Source organism: Anser brachyrhynchus (assembly GCF_964034855.1).
Source record: "Anser brachyrhynchus genome assembly, chromosome: 1".
Taxonomy (NCBI): Eukaryota; Metazoa; Chordata; class Aves; order Anseriformes; family Anatidae; genus Anser; species Anser brachyrhynchus.
The window spans coordinates 16,821,074-16,842,050 of NC_137694.1; the positions used below are offsets into that span (position 1 = coordinate 16,821,074).

General features: G+C 49.2%; 2 protein-coding genes across 9 annotated transcripts in view; one reads left to right on the forward strand and one right to left on the reverse strand.

The window, feature by feature from the left end:
• Positions 1-686: 686 nt before the first annotated feature.
• LOC308199083 (histone H2B 5-like) lies at positions 687-20,641 on the reverse strand. Of its 8 annotated transcripts, none has more exons than XR_013954375.1 (3): positions 17,406-17,543; positions 4,622-5,089; positions 687-2,756 (listed from the first exon to the last, which is right to left on the reverse strand). XR_013954375.1 is itself a non-coding variant. In XM_080602586.1 (3 exons), exon 3 carries the CDS (start codon positions 5,057-5,059, stop codon positions 4,679-4,681), a length of 381 nt encoding a protein of 126 aa, XP_080458712.1. In that variant the 5' UTR covers positions 5,060-5,089; positions 17,406-17,543; positions 20,480-20,641; the 3' UTR covers positions 687-4,678. The 8 variants fall into 8 exon arrangements, 6 of the variants coding, with proteins under 6 accessions (XP_080458712.1, XP_080458710.1, XP_080458711.1 ...); XR_013954376.1 differs by having other exon boundaries at positions 687-2,843; XM_080602586.1 differs by adding an exon at positions 20,480-20,641 and having other exon boundaries at positions 687-5,089.
• A 135-nt stretch (positions 20,642-20,776) lies between these two features.
• Positions 20,777-20,977, forward strand: part of GRAMD4 (GRAM domain containing 4) — a 79,246-nt gene continuing 79,045 nt past the window's right edge. Inside the window, exon 1 of the mRNA XM_080602521.1 lies at positions 20,777-20,976. Within this exon, the coding sequence (XP_080458647.1) occupies positions 20,948-20,976 (29 nt within the window). The 5' untranslated portion in view covers positions 20,777-20,947. The remainder of the gene's footprint in view (position 20,977) is intronic.

A 20,977-nucleotide genomic window follows, 5' to 3' on the forward strand; every position in this document is an offset into this window, starting at 1 on the left:
TGCCCCTTGGGGTTTATGGGACAGGTGCTGGGCAGTGCACGCAACAGGCAAGGACTGGCTGCGTACAGCAAGGAGAGGTGGGTTTGATGCAACCTGTACTGGGAACAGGGTGGCTGGTGGCAGCATCCTGAACGTGCTCCGCATTGTGACACCAGCAGCTGTCCCCTCCCTGGGACACAGCTCACGGCAGGCACAGCAGATGATACATATGCATAGCTGGCTGTGTAGCATCTCTGTGTGGTGCCAGAGGTGGCTGTGGGAGGTAAAGCTGCTTTTTTGCCATCCTCCTCCTCGCCCCCAGGTGAAGATGGATGAACCAGCAGCAGAACGAGCTGGTTCAGCTCTGCCCTGGGCAGGTTTGCTGGAAGAGAAGGCGCCCGCTGATGTTAGGGGTGAGTGACACACCTGTGAGGACTCACGGTGACATCCCCATGCCGTGGCTCTGGGATGGCAGGGAAAACACACAGGGATGCGGCGGGCTCTCCCCATAGGGTCGCAGAAGCTGGGTACCAGATGTCACCGAGGTGGTGCCACCCCCTCTGCCGCTGCTGGGGGACTGCTTGGGTTCCCCGAGCCTGAGACACTGAAGGAAATACGATGGAGAGTGAGAAACGTTGGGCTGGGGGGCCCCGTGATGTGGCAGAAGCAAAGAGGTCTGAGAGCTGTGTCTCACCCGACTTTCATCAGGTCTGCATTTATATTTTATTTATACATTTAACAGAAAACATAATTAGCTGTAACATATGCCATAAAACAATGGTAATATAACATAGATCATACATTATGTAGCACGTATTCTCAGAAAAAGTCTGTGTACACAAGCCCACAAGATACCATGCATGGATAGCAAGCTGGAGAGATTGCTCCCCGGTACTAGTCGGAGAGATCTCCCCCAGATCCTGGTAGCAAGTGAGTTTTATGCTTTATTTCACAGTCTTTCTTTCCCTGTAAACAATTTGCTCTGGATGTAAACTGTCGGAGGGTGCTATGATGGGGTGAAGGCTCAGGGCTGTGCACAAGCCATGCCAAGCTTGGCGTGGTGTGGTGGGGCGCTGGGACATGGGGCTACCTGTCACCAGGGCAGGAGGACACGCGTGGCTGTCCTGGGCTGGGCTCCTCCCTGCTCTCAGTTCAGGCATCCCTTCCTAGCACACACAGCGACCTCCAGGGCAGGCACTTGTCCTCTACCTGCTGGTACTCGTGTTTTCCCCATGCTTGACTCAAAACCTACTTGTCCCGAGTGGGAGGAAACCTCCAGACCGAGCACGCAGCCACTCAGCTCTTCTGCGGGCTTAGATCTGCTGTGATGGGTGGACTTTAGGGAAGTCGATTGGAAAATCACAAGTAGATCTACTGCAAAAATTTCTCTCCTAAATTGTGTATGAAAACAAATAGCTTAGTGCAACGACCTCCATTAACATGGGGGTTAACACAGGGTTAATATCAATGCAGTGTTATTCTTCTGCAGTTTCCTCTTCTAACTTTCAATCTGCAATTGATTTTTTTTTTATTTATTGTCAAAACTTGGGAATGTCCCAGAAATACTTCTGGAGTTGCAGTTGGAATAAGGTGGGGTCAGGGGGGCTTGGTATATTACCTTCATTGTTCAGCTGTTGTATTGGTCAGAGCTGGAAAGACGTATTTTGGAAAAGCACAGATCCTGAAGTATGAGCCTCCACCTCTGCAGAACACCTCCTTACCAGGGATCTGTGGAACATGTCACACCTCAGTTTAATAAGTTGAAAACTGACGCTACGATCTTTGGATTTTTAGAACATTTGCTATTGTCTCCACTTTTAAGGCTCAGTCCAAGCCCATCCCAGTCGAAATGATTCCCATCAAAGTGATCTGTGAGCCTGCACAGGTTGCAAGAGCCGCAGATTTCCTTTTTCCACTTGTCCTGTAGCACTAAGGCCATTGATTTCACAAGTGCTTTTGAGGCAGTCCTAGCTTATGCCAGCCTTGCCTTTCCTGGATCAGCCCTTCCCTTGGCTGGCACAAGTGTCGGTGTGACAAATCAGACCTGACACCAGAACTGGGTTAAAATGAAGCTTGCAAGAGAGAAAAAAAAAAAAAAAAGTAAAACAAACGAACAAACAAAAAACTACTTTTATTCATTTTAACCTGGATCATTTCCTCAATCCTCTTCTCCACGTTGTCAGGGGCAAGTAAAAAAGTGACATGAAGGGAGAGTGAAGAGCAAATTATGTGTGAAACGACAGCCTAACCTCTAAATGGATGGAGATGATCAGCCTCAGTCACCTGGCTTCAACATAAACACCCTCCTTAAGTCTTCAAGTATTTCTGCGGTCTTAAATTGCCACTTCTCCTCTCCCTGGAACAGCCTCCAGAAATGAAGAGTGGCGACTGTGGCACAGCACAGGGAGGAGAACGAGAGCAGTGCTGTGACTACCTGCAGGTCGGCTCTCACCTGGGAGCCCAGCCTTGTCCCCCTGCCCCCTCAGGGACATTTTGTGACTCCTCGCAGCCAGCAGCTTGTGCCAGCTGCAGGGACCAGAGTGGGACCCTGCTTTGCTTGGCAGAGTGAGGGTGTAGGAGATGTGCTGGGCAGCACTGGGACAGGGCCATGGCGTGCACACATCGCTGGAACTGGAACAGTTCCTGCGCTGAGGTGCAGCCCTGGAAGGGATGGTTTCCGACTTGCAGCTCCTAGGGACTGGAGGAGAAAGCTTCAGTGCCGCCAACCAGCGCTTTGCTTCATTTATTCCCCTTCTGCATCCTCTGCTTTCTGATTTCTGGTGGGAGAATGACAGTGGCTCAGCAGTGCACGTGTGACAGTGCAGGAACATTTTCATCTTTGGTATCTGATTTTGACATTTTAACTGGAAAAAAGAAAAAAGAAAAAAGAAAAAAAAAAAGAAAAGGAAGTGAAGTGAAGTGCTAGGCTGTCCCTTCCGAAGCGCGATGGCCCAATGGTTCAGGCTGATGACAGATTTCTGCTACTAGATACAGATGCCACTGCTGGGAGCTGCTTGTTGTGGGTGCCACCATCTTGAGACCTGGCTTTTGCTCTTTCTGAAAGATACCGCTAGTGACTCCTGCTGCAATTACTGTATGAAATGTGGCTGAAAGCAGAATTTTGCATCTCCAAAAGCAACGTGAATTTGTCAAGGGCTACCATCACTCTCAAAGGGTAAGATGGGGACCAAAGCAGGAAAAAATGAGAGATGTATTACAAGGTATATCTAGGGGTAGGAATTTATCATATAATTAAAAATGGCGGCTTGGATTTTGGAGAGACCTTGCACTTAGTTCTGGAACCTGTGTCTTTGCTGCCCTTTTTATTTACAGAACAAGTTGCAAAGAGCAGTTGTTATTTTAAAGACATGCATATTTTTGATCTGAAGTGCTACAGCCCACCGGAGATTTTGATATTTTTTTTTAAAAATGTTGGCTAATTTTGTGTTTTGAGTAGGAAGCTCCAGCTTCACACCACTTCTACACAAGCTCTTGCTCTGCTATCCAGCAGTCCCTGCTGCTAAACTTGTAACCGAGACGTTCCTCCACTAATCTCTATGGCTTTTATTGGGATTTTATTATTGCTCACCTTACTGTGGACTTTGAGAAGAGGAGGGGAATATCTGAATTAGCTCAAAAGGATTTAATCCATAAAACACCACTGGGATGCCGTGATATTTTAAGTGTCCCTACATATCCACCCAGCCCCAGTTTTTGCTTTGCTTGCTAGCAGATGAGTGCAGCAGGAAAGGTAGGGGCAAGGCGAGCTGCCCGCAGCGAGCATCCCCCCTTGGACACCACTGCGCCGTGTCCACCCTTACAGTGAACACGGAGTGCACAGGCAGAAAAAAAAGTCTCCAAAAAGCAGCAGCATTAGCAATGTCTTGCACACTGAAGTAGGTCTTAGAAGAGGCAAAGCAGCAGCGGCAGGAGGTGGTCCCACACTCCCCTTGCCCACCCGTATGCTTTGGCACAAGCTGGGAGGCAGCTGGTGGCTCCAGCATCCCGGCGGGCAAGGACACGCGTGCCTGCACCACCAGCCTGCTCATCCCTCCTCCATCAGGAGCGAGGAGGAGGAGCAGCGCGTGGTATGATCACGGCATCTTTGAAAGAGGCCTCGCACACCGCTGCCAAGCAGAGATCTCTGCTGGATCAGCATGGATTTCGGCCTGAGGACTGTGCCCGGCTGTTGCTGTGGCTGTCGGTGCCACCTCTGCCTGCACAGGTGGGCTGTGTACAACGGGCTGGGGCTGGGCTACCAGAGCAGATGCAAGCGCCGACTCCCTGATGCCCATTTCGGATGACTGTAAGAAAGCAGCCAGGAAGACTTCAGAGACAGTATCTCTGGAGTGGCCAGCCTCCCCTGCCGGCGCCACACATGCATGCTTTCCAAGCACGGAGGAGAATTTGGATACAGCGCAGCCAGTCCTTCAGATGAGATGTGAAAGCAGAGGCCTCCTCCACCAGCATCGCCTGAGGTGCAGCGTGCAGAACCTGTAGCACGTCCTGAACCCCCGATGAAAATAAGCCGACATCCAGCTCGCTGCCTCCTCTTCCGCTAGACAGCTTCTAATGCCCATCCCAAGACTGTACATTGCCGCGGAGAATAGCTGTGACGTTCATCCAGGTCGTAGCTGCCTACCTGTGCCTGTGCGGAGGGTTCGGTGCTCAACGGTCCCGTTGGAGAGGCAGCGTCCGGCTACTTGGAGCTCGTGTACTTGGTGACAGCCTTGGTGCCCTCTGAGACGGCGTGCTTGGCCAGCTCCCCCGGGAGCAGCAGGCGCACGGCCGTCTGGATCTCCCGCGAGGTGATGGTGGAGCGCTTGTTGTAGTGCGCCAGGCGGGATGCCTCGCCGGCGATGCGCTCGAAGATGTCGTTGACGAAGGAGTTCATGATGCCCATGGCCTTGGAGGAGATGCCGGTGTCGGGGTGGACCTGCTTCAGCACCTTGTAGACGTAGATGGAGTAGCTCTCCTTCCTGCTCTTGTGCCGCTTCTTATCGCCCTTCTTCTGGGTCTTTGTCACGGCTTTCTTGGAGCCCTTTTTGGGGGCAGAAGTGGACTTGGCTGGCTCTGGCATCCTGAGGGCTCTCTCCTCTGGTCCTTAGAGCTGCTTGGAAAGAACAACAACAAAAAAACAGGTTCGTTTTTTTTCTCCTACAGGATAGATAGCTCTACTGAAAGATGGAACAGGCTGAGTCAGTGGCACCTCTGGATCTGAGACAAATGCCCCGTGACCCTGTGCAAGCATTTTTATACTGCCGCTGAGAACCATGCTGCTTTGTGCACGTTTTTGTGCTGTTTTTTGTTTAAATCCCCATGACACTGGCCTTGTCAACATCACTGAACCCAGACCCAGTTGGCATCTACTTAGTAAATATGGGTTGGGGGTGGACATATTTCTGAGAGGAACATTCAAGCTCCAGGGAAAACATTAACTGCAGCATGGATTAAGTTAAGTCTTTCTGGAATGTGCTGGAGACACTTGGAAGATCTCACTGCAGCCACCTTTATATGAGAATGCTCAAGAGTGTTTTATACAGTAACTACAAACTCCAATAGCTCCTTCTTTTTTCCACATGTGCACAAAAGCTTACTTTGAGAGTGCCCGTACTTCTATTGGTTTATACCATACATTACAGTGGAACATAAAAAGAACAGATTTAAGCCAGCTAGCTGCAGTACTGGAATCTCTCAGCATTAACGTTCGCTAGCAAAAATACCACAGAGTAGAAAAGCTTAGAGGAGGTGGCAGGAATCACCCTACAGAGAAGAAGGAATGGGGACAGGAGGAAAAAAATCAAAGTGCTTTAGGGCTACGTGTCGATTGAGACAAGTTACGTGGACTGAAATTATTTGGTATTTGGTGCTTTCTGCTTTGGGGGGGGCAGGCCTCCGTTGGTCAGCTGATGCCAGAGATGCCAGATTCTCTCTCTGACTTTTAATTAATTGTGCCACAACTTGCAGGGCCCTGACCTTTAGCTGACTGCTGTTGTCGAGAAGTGCGGCAACAAAAAGTATGTAAAAAGGTCACAAAAGGGGATGCCTCCTCTTTACTACATATCTACATGCACTTTGCTATGTGGGCCAAGGGAACAGCTGTGTTGCAGCCTGGTCTATTAATACAAATGGCTTTGTGTTTGAGTGCTCCCTTGGAAGGCAAGTCCCCTCCAGGCTTTGCTGGAGGATCAGCTTCTAGCATCACTCCGGGGCTTGGGCTTTTAATGCTCTGTAGTCTCCTGCCTCCTGCTGAGGCTGTGCCCCCCTCAGAGTTGACCTGTGAATTACAGACAGTTGGCTGAGAGAGACGAGAGAAGAACAAGGAGCTCCAGGGCAGATGGCACCTGAGGAGATCACAGAATGGTTTGGGTTGGAAGGGGCCTCAAAGACCACCCCATTCCAACCCCTCCGCCATGGGCAGGGACACCTCCCAGGTTGCTCAGATGGGTAGAAGTAAACAGGAGAGAGAAATCTGGGATGTAACATACGGGCTGCACACACAGAGCGTTACAGAGGGACCTAAGCAGTGCCAGCACCAAAGTGATCACTGCGTGCTCAGCTCTGCCTCTCCTCCTTGGGAAGGAACGAGATGCCTGGCTTCTCCACTATCACCCACATCTGCAACCAAAGCCAGACACAGCATTTGGGAAGAAAATGCAATCACATGCAAGCTCTGTTGCAACAAACTCTATAAAAAGCTCCCGGATGCTCCCTGGGGGAGCAGACACCTTCTGCTCTGCAGGCCGAGGCGGATCAATGTGCCCACAAGTCAGTGGGTACCAGCCTCCTCTTTCCAAATCCTGTGAGAAAACTTCATGCCTCCAAGTCCTCAGCAGGTGAGATGCTGCCATCCAGCTGTGGCAAGCAACAGGACCACTGCTGGTGAGTTTATCCTACAAGCGTCCGAGGCTGCACACCAGAGAAGTGCATGTGCCGCCACGAAGGGCCCTGGGGTGGGAAGACAGCCCTCCTGCTGCCCCGTGTCTGCTGGACACTCTGTGCTCAGGACAACCCCCCCAAACACCTCCTCACCTGGAAGCCAGCTTGGGCATCAACATCCTGGCTGGGGGACAACCTGCTGGAGAGGAGCTCTGTGGAGAAGGACCTGGGGGTCCTGGTGGACGACAGGTTGACCATGAGCCAGCAGCGTGCCCTGGTGGCCAAGAAGGCCAATGGGATCCTGGAGTGCATAAAAAGGAGCGAGGCCAGCAGGTCAAGGGAGGTGATCCTCCCCCTCTACTCTGCCCTGGTCAGGCCTCACCTGGAGTACTGTGTCCAGTTCTGGGCTCCCCGGCACAAAAAAATGCAGGGATCTCCTGGAAAGAGTCCAGTGGAGGGCCACAAAGATGACACGGGGCCTGGAGCATCCTGCCTATGAAGAAAGGTTGAGAGACCTGGGTCTGTTCCGCCTGGAGAAAAGAAGACTGAGAGGGGATCTCATCAATGTGTATAAATACCTGAAGTGTGGGAGACAGAGGGATTTGGCCAACCTCTTTTCAGTGGTTTGTGGGGACAGGACAAGGGGCAATGGCCACAAGATGGAGCCCAGGAAGTTCGGCACCAACATGCGAAAGAACTTCTTCATGGTGAGGGTGACAGAGCACTGGGACAGGCTGCCCAGGGAGGTTGTGGAGTCTCCTTCTCTGGAGATATTCAAGGCCTGTCTGGACGCCTACCTGGGCAGCCTGCTCTAGGGAACCTGCTTTGGCAGGGGGGTTGGACCCGATGATCTCTGGAGGTCCCTTCCAACCCCTACAGTTCTGTCATTCTGTGATCCTCAGCATTGAGTTTTTGCTCAAGCGAGGCAGTTTCTTCCTTGCCATTGATGGGAGTTCTTTTCTGAGGCCGAAGAGACCTGTTCAAGTTGCCCTTGCTTCATCTTGCAAAAACAAGTATTCAGTCACTCCAAAAAGGGATATTGGCCTACTAGGCAGAAAAGGCCAGGACACAGGAGAACTTGGTGTAACAGGCTGCAAGCACACAACAAACTCTTCACTGCACCAGCATCTCAAACTGCTTGTGCCTAAAGTACACTAATATTTAAAAATATAACACCGGGTAAATGCATATAAATCTCCCTCAAGTCCCTGGAATAATCAACATCCTAACATCAGGTATGAAGAACAAGAAAAAAAAAACACACACAAAACAAACAGAAAAAAACACAAATGGATTGAAAGCTGTTGGTGTTTTCTTTTAGCCGGCTTTGCTTTATGGGCTTCAGTATGTTTTCCTAGCTTTAGGAAACCTGTATTTGTATTGTATGTGGTTATTGCATCTGGCAACCATAAACCAACCTATTTTGCTGACTCTCTTTGAAGTTAAAAGAAAATCAGTTTCACAGAAAGAGGACGGGGATGGGCAGGTTGTGAGAGCAGCTCTCCTTCGGGTGAACTCACACCGTGACAAAGCTCATGGCCAAGTCAGCTGAGCTGGGCTGAAAGACCTTGACAGAGCCCACGCCTAGGGACACACAGGATGTTCAGGGAAAAGGGGACTCTGGGACTCGGCACAGTAAAATGCTCGGTTTGAGAATACAGATAAACAGTTATCACCAACATCTCCGAAATGCCCACCTGGAAGGAACCTCAGGAGCTCTGCACTTTGCTCTGAGGACTTGGGGTACGCAGCCGTGCCCTCCTAGATCAGTTTCTAACCTTTTCTTTAAACCCTCCGAAGACATCATTTTCACCAACCTATTTGCTTGACTCTGCCGCCCTTCTTAATTCTTTCAGGGTGTTTTTCCCAGTGGAGGGATTTGCAAGGGTAAGTTCTGGATTGCCCCAAAAGTACAGGATGTGTCTTAAAACTCTGCTGCCTGCCCACTCAGTCACTGCATTTTCTTCCTGTGGTGACAGGTGACACCAAAATTTGTCTTCCTTTCTTCCTCTACTTGGGAAGCAACACTGGGAAAATAAATCCCCTACTGTTCTGGTTTGCAGACTTGAAGATAAGTCTTTTCAATGGAAAGGCATTTTTCCAAGACAAGAAATAATTGCGCACTTGCTTCTTTTTCTCCTGAGCTAATTCCCTGGCTGACAAACACTGCAACTGAAAAATGGAAACGACTGCTTCTTATGCTTTTTAAAAAGGATGTGCTTCTAAAATACATATCAATTGTTAAGCAGGCTGCAATGCAACTTCTAAAGAAGGAATGCAGCACATAAAAGGCACGGGGGTGACTTCATTTGTCTCCAGAAAAGGTTACGCTTAGAGGACAGCTCTGCCTGTTCGGCTTGCTGGAGCCCTTGGGTTGCGCAGCCAGGAGCTCGCTCCTCTCCCATTTATGGCTGCAACGAGAGGAGCAAGGATGCTGAAGTTCAGCGATTAGCACAAAAGCTTCAATGTCATTGCTTCTCTGCACCTAATTCTTTGCAGCATACAGTTTAACAGCTAAATAATCCCTTCTTTGGGAACTGCCTGCCTGCCTTCCAGTCTGTTTGGACAGTGCCTAGCACGAAGGGCCTGACTGGGGTTGCAAGGTGCCAAATAACTCATGTCAGTAACGGCCCACGGTGTCACCGACGGTTCTGTCAACAGGCGAAGGTGCCCCACAGACAGGTGCTGCTCTGGTATAAAGGTGGAATTAGTGGGATTATTCCCAAGGTGTCCGTAAGGATAGTTTGTTGAGGGAAAACTGGCCTACCTTAAAAAAACAAAACAAACAGAAAAACAAACAAACAAAAAAGAAAACAGTTGCATTTCTTCTAGCAGCAGCTGACCCTGCTCTAGCTGGACCAGATGATCTTCAGCAGTGCCTCCAGCCTCAGCCATTCGTTCTGTGGCTGCTGGAAACCGAAGTACCTTTCATCTAGAAGAGGCTTTATGAGCTCTGTTCCCCAGACGGACATCTCCCATGGGATACTGCAGCTCGAGACGCCTACAAGCACCCCTAACCAGGGGTGACGATGCTGGTCTCCAGGTCCAGGCCACCCGGGTCCCTTGGGACACAGGGTATGGCCATGCAAGAGCAGGCACTTGGGAGGATCAAAGTGAGATTTTCTCAGGCTTTTGAGGAAAGTCTTTGGGCACATTTTTCCTTTCCAGCTGCTTTTAATGCTGTGAGGCAATCAGTTATCAGTGCTGGCTTTTTTTTTTTTTCGCTTCCTCAGAAAAACAACAAAATCGACCACAGCATTTCTTCCAGCCAGTCCCAAGCTGTAAGCAGCAGCCCGCCTGCTGCTAGAAACCAGAGCAGCAAGGGATGGCAGATACATCTTCCTTTCAGTTGACACCCCTTTCCTCAGCATCATTAAAAGCAAAATGAGCTGAAAACATATTCAAAGATACAAATCACTGCAGTTTCTCGGATCTAAAATGGAAGAGTCCTGCTGAGAAATCCCATGTGAAGCCTGATGCTGTCTCTGTTTTCCCTAGGCCTAATATATTAATAGCTAGACAGCCAGAGAAGCTCCTTCAGCATTTAATTTTTTTTTGCTATTTTTGGGCTTGCTGCTGAGTCTGGAAAACCTGCGCAGGGATGACAAGGACCGTTGTATGCCCTTTGGGAACTCTCTTCATGCAGAGGTAGAAATGGCACTGGGATTTTCCTTTCTTTTTTCCTCTTAAAAGCTGTCCTCGCAGCGCTGAGCTCTGTGACATCCGCTGTAAATCCCCGTGCCCACTGCACTGCTCCCTTGTTGTATCTTACTAATCAGCCGTAAAGGTTACAATTCTATAATTGGCACTTTGTTCTTAGGATGTTTTGCTGAAAAAAAAAATAAACATACGTAGGAAAAAACAAGCTCTCATCTTTCTGACATCCAATATTCTTCTGATATTTGCTGGTCTTCTGATGGTCTATTTTAATCCTGGTGAGAATAAATGACAGCCAGTGGGATCTTGCTCTTCACTCTGCACCTTACGTATGAAAGTTTTGCTAGTTCTGTCCACTTATCATCCCTTTCCTCAGTTTCTCCTGTGATACAAAATAAAGAAAACCTGGTTTTGATCCTACAGGTCTAGAAACCTACAGTGAAATTTGCTGCTGCTGTTTGTTTTACTCTCGAACACAAGGAAGGGCAACAAATTACAGAATGTTTCTGCAGAAAATAGGAGGCTTTGTAACGGCTTCATCTGCTCAGAAATGCTTGCAAAAGCACAGACAGAAAATCTGTTAAATACAGTTTACAAATTACCAGATGTCAGCAAACGACTGGTGCTGGAACAGCGCAATTCTGCAAACCCTCCTCCTTTTACATCGCATGGCATCCACCTCAGCTATTAAACGAGAACTCCCTGATCCAACAGGTGCCATTAAGTAGTAATGAGAGAAAAATATCTGAGAAACTGAGAAATGAGGCAGCTATTTTACGGTTGTTTGGTCGCAAGCCTTGCCTAGGTAGGAAAGCAGATCAGGAGCGCGATGAGTCAGTGAGCCACCGGTGGTGCTTCCTCGGGTGCAGAAGCTGCTAGTCATCTTTTGGACGGGAAAGGATTTTTCTCCTGGCGTGTTGTCTAGCATGTGATGATGAGGTAGCATTTGCTTTCATCTGAAGTAATGAGCAAAGTAGTTTTCTAGGATAAGGTAAACTAATCTGAAACGGCTGATTTCTTATATAGGTGGAGGGGCAGAGGTCGGTGTCAGGACGCCAGGTAATCCCGTATCAGTAATAATGCCCAGTCCCACATACTCTGCTGCATTTTAGTTGATTGCTCCTGTAAGGTTATCATTTAAAAGGCTAAATTTTAACTTTGGAGACACACATGCAATTATTCTACTGAAGACATTCATGCTTACCATGAAAATACATTCAAACAGAAGACGCCCCTGCCCTTTAATATCCAAAGCAAGGCTCCAACTCACTGCCAGACGCAGGCACCACGTGCTCGAAGTGACCTACAGCTTTAGAAGAAATACAGGCAGAACGGAGCATGGAGATACACGAGCAACCTAACTGACTGCTCCTCATCACTGCTTGTGGCAACACATTATTTGGGATTTCGGTCCCAGATACTCCTTCTAGTAGTCTTTACTTTGCTGTTCTTTGCAGGCATTTCTGGTTACAATTCTAGAAAACGTATTTCTGAACACCAGCAAGAGCTGTAATTTCTTGTGCTACCTCTACCAAAGATGCAAGTACTTCCCAGGGTTGTGGGAGCATTAATCAGAGATGCTTATGCACAAAGGAAGGAGCAGGACCATAGATCAGAGCTATCTGCAAGGAACATACACCGCGTTTTTAAAGAAAAGAAAATGTTATTCATGAGCCCAACAGAGACACAGTACTGCAAGGGGAATGACTGTCAGAAGGCTAAACATTGCTGGTTTTTTTCTCTGATTAGATGCCTGGGGTCAGCTGGGGTTTAACCTGGGTCTGAAGCTACAAGTACGATGTTTAGAGATGCTCAGCACCAACAGCCAATATGGACTTCCTCTGGAATCCAGGAGGCTCAGTGCTTAGAAAAATCAGTCTCCGTGTTTTATCAGGGTTTTGTTACTGCAAATAAATACCTGAGTATATAAAAAAGCTACTTAACATGACTTTTATCAGCTCTTCATAGGCTCTCTTGTTAGCTACCTCCTTCGGAATCTCTCTGATCTACACACTTGACTTCTAGGACCTAAGGAAAGAGAGTATATCCAGCACTGAAATCTGCTACAATTACGCTCCAGTCAGCTTTCCCACAGAGTGCCACGGTTTAAGAGATGTACATTATCACAGCCATCCTCTGTACCCTCAGTACTAAAACTGCCCAACAGAGAACACAACCAGGCTCGCTCTCATCCTGGGGGCTTATCAGCAAGTCAAAACCTTAACGCAACATAAACTTCAACACAAGCTTCCTCTCAAGTTCCACAGATTTGCTTCTTTTGCCACAAATCCCTTCCTTAAGCAGCGGCCTTCTATTCCCTTTACATCCCACTCTGACTTATCTGGACCTGCCCCTGTGTCTCGGCGCAGGGGTTAGCTGCTGTCATCCGAGCAACGCAGCAAAATTGCTCCGAGCACACAAGGGTCGGAGCCTGCAAACCCCAAACATGCAGATGATCTCAACCTGAACTAGAGCAATCCTGCTTTGCAGGAGAAGAAAGCAAGGCATTGCATCAGCTCAGCTACCCGACAGCATCACCGGCTGTACAAATCCGGTGATTTGCCACGTGCAGATGATTGGAAATGGTGTAAAACAAAATTCAGAGGTGACTGGGTTCTGTAATGCTATCCACCTGTTACATGTCAGGAAGGTTACTTGCTCCATGATACCCTATCCTACTGAAAATGAGAACTGTAGATAAAAAAAAAAGGCTCTGTGCCTTATAAAAAAGGAAAATTGCTTGATTTTTGACCATGATCACATTTTTCTGGAAAATCAGAAGACCATATACTCACCAAGATTCCTGTATCTAAATAACTCCTTCTACAGTGGAACCATGGTCTCTAAAGGAGCTATAGCAATAAGTCTTAAAAATAGTTTACTTAAAGGCAGTTCTTATAACTTTTATGGAGTAATGGAGAATTACCAAAATTTGAGACTATTTTCATTGGTGCTGAAAATGGCATCCATTAAAAATGTGCTAACTTAGCACATTTGGCCAAAAATATGAAAAGTTACAGCCCATCACCTGCCGGCCATAAGGGGAGCGTGGGCGGTAGAGAGAGAATAAGAAAGCCCAGGAGATGAGAGCTGCTTCTGAGTTGAGACAGGAGCTATGTGGGAACCGACGCAGACGTATGCGGCACCTCTTCCTCCTACGAGCCCCGTTCCTGGGTTTTAGGAGGTTTCTGTGACCTTCTCTATCTGCTACAGATTTGCATAGCAAAAAGAAACGAGAGCAGGGATCAAACCCCAAAATGTTTACTGTGGCCAAACCACACTGATTGGGGATAATACGTGTGGATATAAAACCATGGGGAAGTGGATAGCTACGTTCTCAGATTAAACCGAAGACCAGACCAAGGCGATGAGGGTTTTAAGAGCAATGTGATGGGTGCATCACAACACCAAGCCCCTTTGGCATGGCTGAAAGAAGCCTAGCAAAAATGTTAACAGCCTTTCTGCCCTGTATGTAGGTCTATGCTCCATGGAACTGGGCAGTGAGCATCACAAACTCTCCCCCACGTGCAGAGAAAGAGCCGAGCGAGGGCATGACATGTGCAGATGTAATCAATCATGACCCACATTCTTTCTAAACGAGAGTCTCCAAGTTCAATGATAGTCCTCCGGTTACAGCGCCCGTGCCTCCACACGTCAGCAAGCCCTGAAAATACTTAAAAAAATAAATTATTGGAAAGCGTGCAATTAATGAAAAAGCCAGGAGTATGTGCAAGCTGCTTCATCACTGCTGTAAAGCAGGGGTGCCCAGCAATGCAGCGTGGAAATGCAGGATTCGTGGGTTGAATCTGTAAAGCAAACAGGTACGTACGCTCACAGGGACTGCATGACACGCCACAAGCCGAAAGCGTCAGATTTCATTGTAAGAGAGTATTCAAAATGCTGTAATGTCTGTCCGTAATGTGTATATTAATAATAAATTCGGCACAATTATAGCAGTTTTACTGTAAAATGAAGACGTGTGCCTGTCATCGGCGCCTGCAGGGAAACAAAGATCAGCGTCCTTCCCCAGACCTCGCGTCACGCAGCAAGAGAATCAGGAATACCAGCCAGGGCTGCCGACACCTTGCTCTGCTGCAGCCAGCAGCTCACATTGCCACAGCCGGGAGTCATCCAAGTGCTAGAGGTCATCTTCTAGGCACAGCAGCAGGGGAAGGCGAGCCTCTTCTAGGGCAGGGGACGAGGAAAGCGCGGCCCGTGAAGTGCAGCAGAGCGCCACTGGGAGGGGAGCTGGCTGCTCTGCAGAGACGGAGCAGGGGGAAGGCTAAGGATGCAAGAATTATTTAAGGCGAAGGCAAACTCCGCCAGAAGAACTGACAATGAATCGCGTTAAAATGGTCACAAATAGATTCGCACGGGAGATGGGAAGTAGGATCCTCCACAGAAGTGGAGGGGAGAGAGAAGAGGGCAGAGATGAAGAAACCTGTATCTTCCATAAAGACTAAATCTGATAATTTTTTTTTTTTAAATATTTCTAGGATATGGCTCTGGCAATGGCAAGTACCTGCTCTGCAATAACCAGACGATCCCCTTCTGTTCCATATTGCTGTGCTACTGAAGAACTGTTATTAAAAGGTAAAGAGGCCCTTCACATTACATTTCTCCTTATTATTTTCTTTATCGTTCCTTCCTTCCTTCTCTCACACCCATTTTAAGTGCCAGGAGCTTCAAAGCCCCAGGAGGTTTGCAGCCACTCGGTCCTATTCAACACGTGGCATTTGTACAGGGACTAACACCCTACTTTGACTTTTGAACAGCCATGGGGCTGAAAAACTTGTAGTTCCCCAGAAACATTGGAAAAACTGTGTCTCAGGCCAGGTTAGCTCTCGCCCAAATTCCACACCGTACAACCTGCCTGTGAATAATGTTTTAATGGTGTTTTAATTCTGCCCTAACGTAGTGGTCAGTATTATCAAGTAGAGTCAGCGTGCTAGTCACTACAAGCTGGAAAAGGTGAACTTCTCCCAAAGAAATCAAGGCATAATTAGGGATATATCAGTATTTGTGTCAGGAAAGAGTGCAAGGAGCTCCCTGCTGAAGGCTCAGCGGCAACCATCAGAGCAGCAGTGAAGAAAACAGGGGCTGGTGGACAAAGTGATCGCCCCAGATGCGAGCGGTCCTGGCTGGTAAGCAGCAATTAACAACTCAACAAAGACTTGCTTTTCAAAACACAAAAGGGCTTTCAAAGGCAGCAGGTTTAAAATGTCACATTATCTGTACCATACTGTTATTTTTAACCAGCCCTGGTTCCATCCTCCTACGCTCGTTTTCTTCCTGAGGCTTCCACACCTTTAGTTTCCCCACTGCTGTGGTTTCCCAAGCTGATTCTTCCTCCAGCAAACAGCTCACCCTTTGCTCTTCCTCCTCGCCGCTGGTGCCTCTCCCAGCACTCACCCCACAGAGCTCATTAATGCCTCTGTTTCGAGAACTACTTCTTTATGGGGGACTCCTGAGCCCTTGAGTTCTGCCCCAGTTTTTAACCAGGCACAATCAATAAGAAAAATGATCAGAGCTGGGCTGAGGACCCACCCTGCATGAGAGGATAGAAGAGGGGAATTAATTTTGGTGTAGAAGAGAGGTGCGGAGGACAGGAAAGGGGAGCCAGCTGCAGCGTTCCTATCTTCAGGACACAGCTTCTGTATCTGCAGTGCATTTTAAGCCCTACACACATCAAGAATGGAAATAGCCTGTGTTTATATTGGGGTGGTCAGATGGCTTGATGCCGACGGGATGCTCTTGTCTTGCCTACCTCAGGACGCTCACTGCCTCCTGTCTTGCAGCACCCCACTTGATGCCCGATCATTTTCCAGGTTCCACAGAGGACGAGGTGCCACTTCTCCCTCTCTGCTGATATTTTAGCAACATCCTTACCCTTCCTTCATCCACGTTTGTTAACTGTTCACTTCTTTTGGTATTCCTGTTCCTTGATGCTGCCTGACCTTGTGGCACACGAACAAGGAGACTCTTTTTGTCTCCTTGCTTTTTCTGGCCCTTCCTCACACTGAGATTTTTCTTAAAGCATTGAAATCCAGAGTGGTCCCAAATGTTCCTTCTTCTCTGGCCTTCCTGTATCTCATTTCAGCAACTTCTTTTGCAAAAACATCACACACTTTTCTGCTCAAGCTTCCTCTCACCTTCTAGGCTAATTCACATCCTCTTTGTAATGCTAACCAATCGTGCTGAAGGTGCATTTTCAGTTCTCCCTCCCCTTTCTTCCATTGCCTCCCGCACAGACTGTATTCATTGTACTGCCATCTTTGCATCTTGTTCTCGTTGCTATCTATATGCCTTCTTTCCTGCAGCATTGTCTGCCTGGAAAAGATCAGCCTACTACTTATAATTGCTTTCCTCACAAGTGAGAGGGCTATATAGGTTGTACAAATGGGTTATATGGAAAGATTTTGTGCCCAAAAGCACGTCCATTTTTCCAACTCTGGCGGTTGATCTAATACAAACATCACCTTTGTTCTCAAAACAAAAATCCTTAATCATCATGGCTACAACACCATAGCTTCTTCCTCCTGCAGGGATTACCTTGGGGAAGGACCTCCCCTTCCACTGACACATCTCAACTCTCCACGTCTCATATCAGAGTCAAGTCCTCTGAAAGCGGAAGCTCTCTCTTCCCTGATCCTGGAGTAAACCCAATAAACTGCCATGTTTAACACTTAGCACACAAAAACTTACTGCAATGGACCACCAATCTATTCTCACTGAATTCAGAAAAACAAAAACAAGCAAAAAAAAAACCACCACAACTATTCTACAAGAAGTTTTCAGGATGGTTCAAAAGATAAATGATCACCCCCAACAGCTCGTATCTTCAGGAGGGTCGGTGCAATAATATGACAAGAGTGGTGATTAACTCTCACCACAAAGGAAAACGTTGAGTTGAGGTAGGTGGCACATAAAATCCCCCGCTCTCTTTATGAGTCAGGTAAGCTGCCAGAAGGCGGAGGTGGGATCCGTGGGATGGAGCTGTGTTCGTTCCAGCCAGTTAGTGTTATGCTCTTTGAAAGAGAAGAAAAAAATAGTTTAATTAATAAATCAGATTTTCCAAAATTAAGAGTCCTATTTCAATAGCAAAATGTAACAGTTGCCCTTGATCCCCAGGATGCTGTCTGCAGTGAAAACCAAGGAGAAATATTATTAAACAACTCCACCCCCCCACCACCTGAGGTTAAAATAGCATTTTTGGGTAATGCATCTATTCTTCTGTCTTCCATCCAACGCCTATGATCCTGCAGTCACATTTCCCTCCTCTCTCCCTGGCTCCAGAAAAAAGGGAAGCTGGCGAGCCAAGATCCCAGTCTCACCACCCCACACAGAGCCCTTTTCGGGGGCAGAGCTCAGCCTTGATGAGGAAAAAAGCACTTCCCTCTCATAACAGCTGCACAGAAGTGGCTTAACAAAGGTATAAAACAGGATAATTGGGGAAAAAAAAGAAAGAAAAACATCTTTTGGTCTTATTTTGGGTCAGTCCAGGTTTCAAAGAATAATTTAAATTGAGAGCAGAGTCCCTTATTTAATATTATAGATTTTTCATTACTGAAACCAGATTTAGAAATGCAAAGAAAATTCCATTATTCCTTGGGCTCCTGCTTACAGCTCAGCCCGAACAAGCTGCCTTCCCAAGTTCACTCCTGAATTCAGGCACATTTCCCACGTAGTTAATTCTTCCGTCTACCTGATAATGCGTATTTGAGGAAGGGCAAAGAGCAGAGTGTTTCAGCCCTGTGAAAGAGATGCAATAGGCTCGGATATCGGCATGAGTCATTCCTTTGTTTCAGCTGGAGAAGGGAAGATCTGGAGTGGAGTACACATACGTGTCTGTAGGCATATATATATGTAAATGGAAGTTCGGAGAAGGGACGGAGAGGGACAGTGAACAAAGGAATAGCGTGGGGGAAAAAATGTTAAGAGGAGGACAAAGCAAGGACTGAAGAGAGATTTCAGAAAGGAGAGAGTAAGACAGGGAACAGAAAACAGGCCAGAGGAGGAAAAAAAAAAAAGATGGGAGGGGAGGATGCATGAAATGGGACAAAAAGGAGAGAAAAGGCGTGGGTGGACAAAAAGCAAAGAGAAAGGGGAAGATACAGTGACCAGCAGGTTGTTTGGCAGGACAGAAATACTGAATGATAAATACAGAAGAGAGACATGGAGGGGCACAGTAAGACAGGCCTGGTACAGCTGAGATGTGAAATGAGCAGCTGGAGGAAAAAAGACCGCCCAGAAGAGCACTTCTGGAGCCTCAGGGAAGAGGTGAGGCTCCCCCAGCGAGGGACAAAGTCACTCCTTGGGAAGTGAAAGGCTAAAACCAAGGAGAGTAACAATGAAGCCCTGGAGAAGACAAACGATACCATGCTGCTGGGTTGTCGCCTTTTGCCTAAGATAGGAACCACGAAGGTTACTGAAATTCCCATTTAAATCTCACATTTGAAACTTTAAGAAATGTATTTCTTCCCCTACAATCCTTCTTCCATCCCTATGTTGGATTAAATTAATTAACGTACACCCTGCAGTTACACCTCCCTGCCGGGGAATAAAACCCTAGACACCATTAAGCCCGAAGCAGACCTTGCTCTCTGGCTCCCTTTGCGTCTAGAGGCTTCGGTAGAAATATTCCAGTAGACAAATCTAGATTTCCTGCAGCTCCAAAATCACCATGAAGGAGTTGGGTATCAGCAGCAGCTTAAGGAAAGAAATACCAAGCTAAGACGGGTGCACGCTCAGGGAAAAGGCTTGTTTTGCTTTCATAATTGGCAAATCTTGCCAGTACAAAGGGAAAAATTGCTGCTGGTAACCAAACCGTCACTCCTTTGCACCACAAATAACAGGAACACAAGAGGAGGGTGTGGGAAGCACATTGCTATTATCAAATTCCTTCTGTGATTAGCATGTGTTCAGTGTAATCAGAACCTCACTGGGAAAAGAGCACGCTATAACAAAAACACTGTGCAGGCTATAGAGTAAAACCCCGGGAAGATCAAACAGTGCTCCCAGGGCAGCAGCAGCCTGAGAAACCAGAGCTTTATTAGTAGTAACAGAAGCAACATATGGGGATGAATGAAACCATGTTTGTAAATGCGATAGGCAATTGCACACTCGTGGCGTTCGCTTTTTCACGATCTGACTCAGCCGCCACACGGATCCACTCCCCCGTCCTCCGATTCATAAATTCTCGATCTCGGGAAAAGTTACGGAGGCATCACACGAGCAAAGGGCACGAGATGACGTGAGACGGGAGAATGGCGGTCAGCGCGGCACGCCGCCAGCACCCTGCACACAGGAAAACCCGCAGTGCAAATGGCACGGAGCTCTCGCCCCTTCCCTGCTGGCGGGGGGCACTGCACAGGACACGGGGGCTCGGTCCCTTCTGTTAGAGGCATGCGATGAGGCAGAGACAAATCCCTCACAAAACTGTGTGATGCTGCAAGGCAACTGCTCCGTTCCATGTCCCCTGCGTCTCGGGAAGCGGGAGACGGGACGTGTGAGGGATGGTCAATGAAAAGGGCTTCTCGCAGCGGAGGCTCCTCGCGTCTCTTAGCGGTGGAAGACAGCGGGGCTGGCGAGAAGGCGCCAGCGATGCAGGAGACGCGCTGTATGCTGAGCAGAGCTGGACACCCAGCAGTGGTGTGTACACCCAGCAGTGACACACACCCAGGGGAGCTGTACCCCCAGCAGGGCTGTACCCCCCGCAGGGATGTACACCCAACACTGATGCACACCCTTCAGGGCTGTACCCCCTCAGCGTCTCCTCCACTGCTCGCGGCCATGCCCCCGCAGCATCTCCCCCCAGACCTGCAGGCAGGCGCTCCGGGCCCGCGGGCCTGCTCTGCGGGGCGGGTGCTCCGAGGCCAGCCCAGCCCGCGGGGCCGTGCCCCGCCCGCCGCCCGCCGCCCGCCCCAGCTCCGCACCCAGCCGCGACCACGCCGGCCCGGAGCACCTTGCCTGCCGGCCGTCTGCGCTCCTCCGCAACGCCAGCTCCGGGGGGGGGGGCTCCGGGGCCGAGCCGGGCCGAGCCGGGCCGAGCCGAGCCGGGCCTCCGGCAGGCAGCCGGCCGGCCTCGGCGGTGGTGGTGGCTGCGGCCGGGGCCGGCTCTGCGGCGGTGCCGGTGCTGCGGGCCGGGCCCGGGCTCGGGCTCGCCGCCCCTGCGGCCGCCCCTGGGCCGGGCTGAGCGCCCCGCCCGCCCCCGCCTCCTCTGCGGGCTCCCGCCGCGGCCCCGGCGAGCGGCGGCTGCGCGGGGAGCTGGGCACGGAGGAGGAGGAGGAGGAGGAGGAAGAGGAGGAGGAGGAGGAGGAGGAGGAGGAGGAGGACGGGCACCTGCTGCCGCCCGGGCAGGGCCGGGGGCTGAGCGGGCGCGCCCGGGGGGCGCCCAGCGGCTCTCGGGGCCTGGGCTCGGCGGGGAGCGTGGATGAGAGTTTGCTCCGATTTCCGAGCCGGG